The 9591-nt window shown below is 36.9% G+C and overlaps 1 protein-coding gene across 2 annotated transcripts; it reads left to right on the plus strand.

Moving 5' to 3' along the window:
• The first annotated feature begins 215 nt into the window (after nucleotides 1-215).
• ociad2 (OCIA domain containing 2) lies at nucleotides 216-5505 on the plus strand. 2 transcript variants are annotated; one of them, XM_042483399.2, is made up of 7 exons: nucleotides 285-389; nucleotides 475-559; nucleotides 2161-2214; nucleotides 2335-2382; nucleotides 2476-2620; nucleotides 3399-3473; nucleotides 3715-5505. In XM_042483399.2, the coding sequence occupies exons 1-6, from the start codon at nucleotides 300-302 to the stop codon at nucleotides 3469-3471; spliced, it is 495 nt and encodes a 164-aa protein (XP_042339333.1). In that variant the 5' UTR covers nucleotides 285-299; the 3' UTR covers nucleotides 3472-3473; nucleotides 3715-5505. The 2 variants fall into 2 exon arrangements, with proteins under 2 accessions (XP_087934110.1, XP_042339333.1); XM_088077984.1 differs by lacking the exons at nucleotides 3399-3473; nucleotides 3715-5505 and adding an exon at nucleotides 2906-3380 and having other exon boundaries at nucleotides 216-389.
• The last annotated feature ends 4086 nt before the right edge of the window (nucleotides 5506-9591 follow it).

A 9591-nucleotide genomic window follows, 5' to 3' on the forward strand; every position in this document is an offset into this window, starting at 1 on the left:
CTAATGTGACAGATGGGAAGACACACTTTTTGAATATTCCTTTAAGATGCAGGTGTATTATTCAGTTTCATTTGGCTTGTACATTTCTATATCTGTTTTTACCCAATGCGTTATTGGTTTCATGTTGAAACAGCCTTTGGTAAAAAGGGCCTGTATGTCTTTTTTAGTGGGGTGGGGATAAAAGCACAGGGAGGAGCAATTACAACCAGTTAGATTAGAGGCACTGGGAGAGAGGAAGTATACCAGGCTGGCCTGAGAAAGTTGCGCAGTTCTGATCCTAGAAAGAAAATACCTGCATCATGAGTTCTGCAACAAATGGAGAAACTATAGTAGTGAAGACAGGAGCAGCTGCTGCTTCTGATCCAGCTGCAGTGAAAGCAGAGTGGAAGGTAAGAGGCAGCACATTTTGGCTCTGAACTATTTGGGCGATCATGGCCATTAGATAACCTAACCTTTGCTGTGTGTGTGTTACAGTGCCCCATGGGTGATCGACACATCTATAGGGACGATGTGAGGAAGATTTGGAAAGAGTGCCATGAGGAGAGCTTCTGGTACAGAGGTATTTCTTCTAAATCAGTCAGTCAAATCAAATTGGTTTATATAGCACCTTTCAAACAAGGCAAAAGCAATTCAAAATGCTTTGCAGTTTGATTGAAGAAACAAAAACAAGAACAACGCAGGAAATATGCAAAAATGGATCTTAAAAAATAAAGTATAAACCATGAAACTTTGATAGTAAGACGCCACATAAAAGCCAGAATAAAAAGATAGGCTTTTAGTTTACCTCTAAAAGTATTAATATTTCCAGCTCCTCTCAGATCCCCATGCAGGCTGTTCCAGCATTTCGGAGCATAATTTGTTTATATTTTTTTGCTTTTTACTGTATATTGTTTTACTTATGTCCTGATATGTTGCTGTTTTATTACCTTGAGTGTCCTAAAAGGCGCCCATAAATAACATGTATTATTATCAACGGCCAAAAGCAGAATCACCAAATGTTTTAGTTTTACTTTGTGGAACAGCTAAAATATAAGAGTTGGAGGATCTGAGGGGTCTTCTTGGTTCATAAACTGAGAGCATCTGTGAGTTACTATAGTCAGGTGCTAACACATATTTCTTAATTACTGTAGCAAATAGTCAAGCAAATAAATCTGTTTGGTATATTCTTCCTGCTGTATTGTACAAGCCTTCTGTAGTAGATGAGCGGGGCAGGTCTCAACACTCTGTTCACTCAGCGCTGTGTTTACATTCTTCTCTGTGGAATCTAATTAGTGCCCCCTACCCCCAAAAAAACACTCGCATATGGGGGACACGAAATGACAACGTCAATTTTTATCATCAAATCACAGTTACACCACTATCTCCTTCAGACCTACAGCGCGTTTATTTACTGGTGCTTATTTTCTGTGCTTATTTTTCATGCTTTGTAGTTAATTCAGTGAAACATCATGACCATGCATGTTTTTTAAGGCCTTTTACTCTGGCTGATAAGATCTTATTTCAAGTTGGGTGTATTCAGGCAGGGAGTGTCCCTATATATACTATATACCAAACAGAATCCTTAAAAAATACCTGCTCTGACAAGAGCAACAAAACAAACAAGAGGTGTAGAATCTGCACATGCACACCCACACAGCTTAATGCCTCCGTCAGACCCGAATTACTGCAGCAAGGTGAAAGAAACTCACATGCCACAGTGAACAGCATGCAGAGTGTTGTAGCACATGTTGTCAGCATAAGCAGCTGCAGCTACCTTAGCTGATCTGCTACGATTAAGATACCACGAACTGAAAGTGATCCATGTTTTATGTGTCAACACTTCATTGTCTTTAACCTCGACCACCGTCCTTCCACTCACTGCCAGCCGTGCAGCTGCTGCTGGCGCGCTTTCACCCTGCGCTTGTATAAACATGAAACGGCAACAATCAGAACGTCCTGAATGAGGTTGTGTCCTTGCCCAAATTAGGTTGACAAATTTTTGGGTTGTACTACTTCACAAGTCAAAGTTCAGTCAGATTAAACTCAAGTTAAGCAAGGCTGGAACAATCTATGACAGGAAGTTTTTAATAATAAGTCAAATAAACATTTTGGTGCTACCGTGGCTTTGATCAGATCCTGATCACTGAGTCATTTGACTTTACTCTCTTTTTTTTTCTTTAGCTCTTCCACTTTCTCTGGGTAGCATGGCCGTCACAGGTGGTCTCATCTACAATGGTAAAGCACTGACATTCAAACCCTTTTCTTCTATCACATTATTAAGATGCATTTAATCAATCATTTTTGTAATCATCCACTTTGGTTTGAGCTCAAATTTTTCTTTTTTTTTTCATGCAGGTGTTTGGAAACGATCAAAGCAGTTTGGTCCCTTTCCAAAATTAATAGGTGTGTACTATGTATTTTTTGACTTTCTAAGTAGCAAATTTTTAACAATCGCTCAGCAATCATTAGTAACTAACTGTGATGTTTTTTCTTTAGTTGCCGGGATCCTCGGTTACGCAGTGGGAAAAGCATCTTATGTTGGAACTTGTCGAAGCAAGTTTCAGAAAATTGGCATTGAGGGGGGACCCTGGTCTGAGGAGGGGCGCTTTGGACCTTTTAATAAGTCTGGTCAAGGACACAGGTACACTAACTTTTGACATTTTATAGTCAACTTATTGTAGGAATCAAAGATCTAGTAACAATTACTTATGTGCACATATTCTGTTAAGAGCCGAGGCAATAATCTTAAGAAAAAATTCTCTTGGCATGTTGTTCACATTTGACAACATAAATGACTTTTGAAGGTCTGGTGTGTCAGATTTAGGAAGATTTAGTGGCATCTGACAGTGAGGATTGCAACCAACTCAAACATCTCCCAGTGGGATTCATTTAGTGTTCATTGTTCAGGTTTTTTTTTTTTTTACAGGATTATCGAATTATCTGCAGAGGTCACTTCCTCTCCAAATCAAACAGACTCTGTGCTTGAAACTGGTAAAAACACAGAATAAAGCAGTTCCAGAATTTAACAAAATGTGTTTTTTTGACATGGCTTGTCATGCTGCTAACTGGCCGATGTGAAAATGCAAATGGCCCTCTCTAGAGCCAGTATTTGATTTGTCAGTTCTGGGCTTCTGTCGAAACACGGTGGTGCAACATGGCGCTCTCTATGTAGATATAAACGTCTCATTCTAAGTTAACAAATATACAGCTATTCTTATTTTAAGGTAATTATGCCATAAAAGGAAACATACTCTTATTTTAATCCATTTCTGCCATTGCCAACATTTCCTTCTAAATCCTAAACAGTGGATACATTAATTTGACAGTTTTAATCTGTGATATTTGTATCGCAACACTCCTGCTTTAATAAACTTAAATATTATAAATAATGATCACTGACCATAATGTTATCCCGACAGATCCTGCCACCATGTGTGTGAAGAATGTAAGAAAAAAGCTCAAGATGCACCTGCAGAACTAGTGAAAAGCTAGAAGTAAGTAGAGCACATAAAGCTGTGGCTATTAAAACAGATTAGTGCAAAGTCTAGATAAATTGCCAAGGTAGTAAATACTACTCACAAACTTTAAAATGGCAAAATGTGGAGAAACGGCAGATCTGTTCTTAATTATTTGTGAGTGTTGTTCCATATTTCCTCTGTATAGTTTTGTGCATGGACACACTTGTGTTGAAATAACCTGAATCCACTGTTGATGTGCTCCATTTGTATTTTTCAGCCTCACCAGAAACACTGCAGTGCAGATGTGGATTCACAGTTGCAGCTTTTCCGTTTCTTTAATATCATAAATACTGCGTATAGGTTGTCTAATGTATCTGTTGGTTGTTTTTATATATTGCACACCTTATTCATTTAGGAGAAACAATGTATGGAATTGCCACTAGGGGGAGCTGCTACCCTTCAGTATACTTAAGGTCCTTTGTTATGTATTTCCACTTTATTTTCTGGAGTGCACCAATGGAATAACAGGCAGGGCAAGTTTATTTTAAAGCACAATTCATACACACAGGCAGCTCAAGGTGCTTTACGTAACAAAGTTTTGAAAAAGACAGGCAAGAGGGATACATGTGCATACAGCGTTTTACATAAATGAGTTAAAGGCACATTTTTCATCAATATCAAAACAGAATAAATATTGCCTTGAAAATGAAACAAGTAGTCTGAATTTCTCACAATTTTTAGTAGATTTACAAATGAGCAATGTAGGACAGACCAACATACAAAATGTTTGGAAATGTTATTGCCGGTACTTAAAAAATAATGATAGCCCATACATTGGATTATCTTGACTAAAGAAAAAAATCATCAGCATATTTGTCTAAAATCTTATATGTGCAACTAACAGCACATTGTTTACATGCAATAACCATAGTAAACACCATCTGTTTGGGGACAGGTGACTCAGCAGAAGGTCTTGGAGAGTTTCAGCTGTTTAAGTAAAATAAACTTCACCTGTCATTCTATTTTTAATCTGTTCTTAGAAAAACAAGCTTCTTTTAGGTGTTTAATCACCCAACTTACAGTATTTCTGGTACAGTATGCACAATATGTTAGGACAAACTTGGAGATATGGTACCTACAGAGACTATAGACTGCTTCATCGTGTTTTGTTTTCACTTTTTGAACAGAAAGCAAACTAGTCAAAGTTTGGAGTGTTTCTTAGTACAGAAGCAGATCTGTGATTTGAGAAGTGACACAGCAGAGCTCTGAATGGGCTGAACTGTCTACTCGACCTTTTGGAGAGTCCTGTTGGGACACGATTACAGAAGCGCGGCCTAAATATAAATAAATGAACTGACATGGCTGTCTTCATGCCGACTTATTTAAACTGAAGGCCTATGTCAAATTACATGTGGTTGTATACTTGATATATAAGTAACTCAAAACTTATTGAGACCCAGTCCATTTCCGTATTTATTTGACACTATGTAGCTACACTTTTTTTGTGTAGTAGTCCTTATAATTGTCCTCTGGTGTGACAACACTTGTCATGATGTTTAATTTAGGGATTGAGATATGTGCTGCCACTCTCGGACATCCGCTCTGTCCGAGATGCACGCTGCCAGCTTCCGTTTCGGAAAAGTTAGTTTGGCTTCACAAAAGTCAATCGAAAACACAAAAATGACCAGTTAAAGTAGCAGTAGAGCAGCAGTTTTCTGTGTTCAGTGAGGTAAAATTCCTGTTTTTGTCAGTGCAGTCTGGCTTTGAAGAGAGCAAAGGTGAGCTCCACTTTTAGTCCCATCAGCGAGGGAAAAAAAGATACTTGGATTATAGTGCATGAGCTGTGTGACAGTTTGTTTTTTTAATATAGTTTTGCTGATGTTAAATTTGAATCTCTGTGACTTAAAATCCTCAATAATTTTCTTTGTTTTGGGATTCTTCAATCACCAGCTGCTAGTTTCACAACCTCAGATAAACTGATGACGATGGATGGATGGCTGGATAATGTTATGTTTAAAATGATGTTACAGTAAAAAAATAAAATATATTTTTTTTAAACTTTCAACAATATTTGAGGTAATTTTTTAACTTTTCAGATAATTTTCTTGTAACTTTTTTTTTTTTTTTAACTATAATATGACCAAAAATGCTGGCACTGGCTGGCAATTTAATAAAAATACTCTGGTGGGGAAAGAGTTAAAGGTGATAATAATAAGTCTGAATTGTGTCTATACTCACATTCATTCAAAGTAAGTGCTGACTTCTAATCCTTATTTGGCAGAAGTGTTTCCTTAGTTTGGCTGAATTCAATTATGGCTCATCATTCATTTGCTCAGTGTTGATGGTCTCATGAGACCATCATTCAGTTTCCCTTTTGGGAATGCCACATGTATTTTTTGTCTCTTTAAAATGTTACAACCAATATCTTGCAAATAGGACTGGGCAAAATTAGGCCTGTGCTACAAAATACACCCCAGTTTACCAGCCTGTCTAGTGACCTAATATAATATGGGTGACTTTGTTGAGTGAAGCAGAAACAACTATTAAGACACTGAAACTGAGATTTTGCCACAGTCTGTTTTTAAATCTGTATAAAAAAAGACAATTTCAGGTATTTTTTTTTACATAGATAGATGTATAGATAGATAGATAAATAGATAGATGTAATTTATTGATCCCAAGTTTTGAAATTTCATTACAGCAGCTGGTTAAGGCATTGAACGAGCGCAGTAAAAAAACAGTGATACACATATCACATTAGAATCTGAGAAATGTCCTTAATCCTAGAAATATCCTAAATCCTTGAAATGTCCTAAAATCTGCAAAATGTCTTACTATCTGAGAAATGTCCTAAAATCAAAGAAATATCTCAAAATCCTATAAACTTCCTATATATAGTCAGAGAAACATCCTGAAATCCTAGAAATGTCCTAAAATCTGATAAATGTTGTAAAAAAATCCTAGAAATGTAGTAAATCCCCAAAATATCCCACAATGTGCAGAATGTCCTAAAATCCTAGAAATGTCCCAAAATCTGAGAAATATTCTAAAATCCTTGAAATGTCCTAAAGTCCTAGAAACTTCCTATATATATATAGTCCGAGAAACGTCCTAAGATCATAGAAATGTCCTAAAATTGGAGAAATATCCTAAATCCTTAAAATATCCTAAAACCCTAGAAATGTCCTTATCAAAGAAATTCTTAAAGTTCTGGAAATGTCTTAAATCCTTGAAATGTCCTAAAATTGGAGAAATGTTGTAAAAAATCCTAGAAATTTCCTAAAATACAAGAAATGTCCAAAATCCATGAAATGTCCTTAAATCGGAGAAATGTTGTAAAAAATCCTAGAAATGTAGTAAATCCCCAAAATGTCCCAAAATCTGCAGAATGTCCTAAAATCCTAGAAACTTCCTATATATATAGTCTGAGAAACGTCCTAAGATCGTATAAATGTCCTAAATCCTTGAAATATCCTAAAATCCTAGAAATGTCCTTATTGAAGAAATTCCTAAAGTTTTAGAAATGTCCTAAATCCTTGAAATGTCCTAAAATACAAGAAATGTCCAAAATCCATGAAATGTCCTGAAATCCTAGAAATGTCCTAAAATCCTAGAAACTTCCTATAAATATAGTCCAAGAAACGTCCTAAGATCATAGAAATGTCCTAAAATTGTAGAAATGTCCTAAATCTTTGAAATATCCTAAAATCCTAGAAATGTCCTTATCAAAGAAATTCCTAAAGTTTTAGAAATGTCCTAAAATACAAGAAATGTCCTAAATCCTGAAAGTGTCCTTAAATCCGAGACATAATTGAAATGCTTTCAAATCATAAGAATGTCCTAAAAATCCTACAAATGTAAAAGTGCACCTTTGTTCAAAAGGGGGGCACTGGCCCGGACTTCACTGCAGTCCGGCTCCATCGAGAGTACCCGCCCACCCAGTGCCAGTTTCGGTGTACGCCGTTTGAAATAAAAAAGTAGACCCCGTTTTAACGTCACCGAGGACGTCATCCAATCAACAGGTCATTTGGACCGGATTGCCACGTATCTGGTGAAATAGAAAGCTGTATTTCATGTAGGCGTAGACCAGCACAGCCAATCCGGATCACGGAGGCGGGACAAACAGGCCACCGTCCGCTCTGTCAGTGCAGCTCTCCCAACACCGAAACAGACCGAGAAAAAAAAATCACACCACTACGCAAATCCTTCCAATGGAGGAGGGCCAGGACGTTGAAGCTTGTTCGGCAAATGAAAAGACCGTCTGCAAGCTAAGCTACCTAGCTCAACTACAGGGAGAGGAAACAAAAGTTGTGAGTATCGTCCGCCTCACGGATATTGAAGTGATTGAGGACACGGCGGTTGCTATCCGATGCAGTTAACGTTGGCTCGCGTCAAGTTCCGTGATTAACTTTGCCGTTAGCTTTTCCAACTGTGGTACCGAAATTGGCTGCCGTAGCATGCTAAAGAAGGAGTTTGGCTCCTCCGCTAATGTGAGTTAATCGCTTAGCTATCCTGCAACTTAAATCTAAACACCGTGCAGATTCTTGTTGTCAGTTGTTTTAACGTTGCCCAAATTGCTAGCTGTTAACGCTGCTATCACATTAGCATGTTAACTTAAAACGTTAGTTGACACGCTAAATCAAGTTGCTGCTGCTAGCTAGCCCCTTGCATAGCAGTTTGCTCAATACAGTACCAACACCAGGCTAGTTGCTAATTTAAATCTACTATAGACGTCAACTGACTACACGATAGCGAATTTTAACATGTTTAGCTACTTCTCTGTCTTTGTTGTTGTCGTGATGTAAAAAATGAACCATCAACACAACATATTTACCCGCAGTATCAAAATAACCACGCACACTCAGTTAACTCTAGTGTTGTTTTAATGCACTAGATTTATCTGGGACATAAAACAGTGGCATAAAGCTGCCTGTTTAGCCTGTACCTAAGGGCACACATGCATGTGAGATCTCACTTTGAAATAGAATATGTTTTAATATAATAATTATAATAATACGAAACGTTATTTATAGAGCAAAAGCACAAAGTGCTGTCCAAAAACCAAAAGCAATAATTATGAAACACATGCATGCACTTATTAGGTCAGATATCGACCTGGTGGATTATTGTGGCTGATATTTGGCATTTTGCAGATTATCTGTGTCTGGGTTGTATTTTAATGATTGCTGATAAAATTAATTAATGAAAAAGTGCAAAGAAATTGTCAGCACTGGAGGAACTTTTACGTTGTAAAACCTCAGGGAGCTATTTGTATTTATTGTTTTATTTTAATTTTCACTTGACTTTCTAAAAAAAAGTTTCAGGGAACTTGCTGTATATTATGTTAAAAGTTAAGTTTAGTAAACATTTGCTGATTTTTTGCTGCTGCTGTATTCTAAATTCAAAATGTTGACAGAAATATTTTCATATTTATTGTAAATGTATATCTGTTCCAAATATCTGTTAATGGTCTCATTAACTAACAATAATTGGTATCGGTATCGGCCCTGAAAAACCAGTATTGGTCAACCCATAGTCTAAGGGAACACTCTTGCGTATGAGGTCTTTGAAATATCATATGTTTCTGAAGTTATTAAAAAAAGAATAATAATAATAAACTTTATTTGTAGAGCGCTTTTCAAGCAAAAGCAAAAAGTGTTTATCCAAAAGTGCATAAACGTACACCTACATATACACATAAAGACATACATATATGTATGCATAGTTACATATGTACTGTACATATCAAAGAAATAATAATAAGTGAAATAGAACAGTAAATTAATGTTAGTCTATCAACTACTAGGAAAAGCCTTACTATAAAAGTACGTTTTCAGACGTGATTTAAAAGCACGAACAGAGTCAGTGGATCTGATTCTCAGTGGTAGGTTGTTCCACAGCGAGGAGCCAGTACTACAAAAGCTCGACCACCTGTAGTTTTTTAAGCTGGACTCTTTGAATAGTAAGATTACTAATCCATAACGTGCACAAGCATGGTGGTTCTTGTGGCACAAACAGTGAGAGAACTGTCAGCTTTGTATCTAACATTCCTCTGAGAACTTCATTCTCCATGTTCAGAGTGCATCAGACACACAATGAAGCATTTGTTCATTTTCTGTAGAGACACAAGCAGTGGCACTTGGATACAGACAGC

Source organism: Plectropomus leopardus, chromosome 5, assembly GCF_026936395.1.
Source record: "Plectropomus leopardus strain MGB_pleo_1.0 chromosome 5, ASM2693639v1, whole genome shotgun sequence".
Classification (NCBI taxonomy): Eukaryota; Metazoa; Chordata; class Actinopteri; order Perciformes; family Serranidae; genus Plectropomus; species Plectropomus leopardus.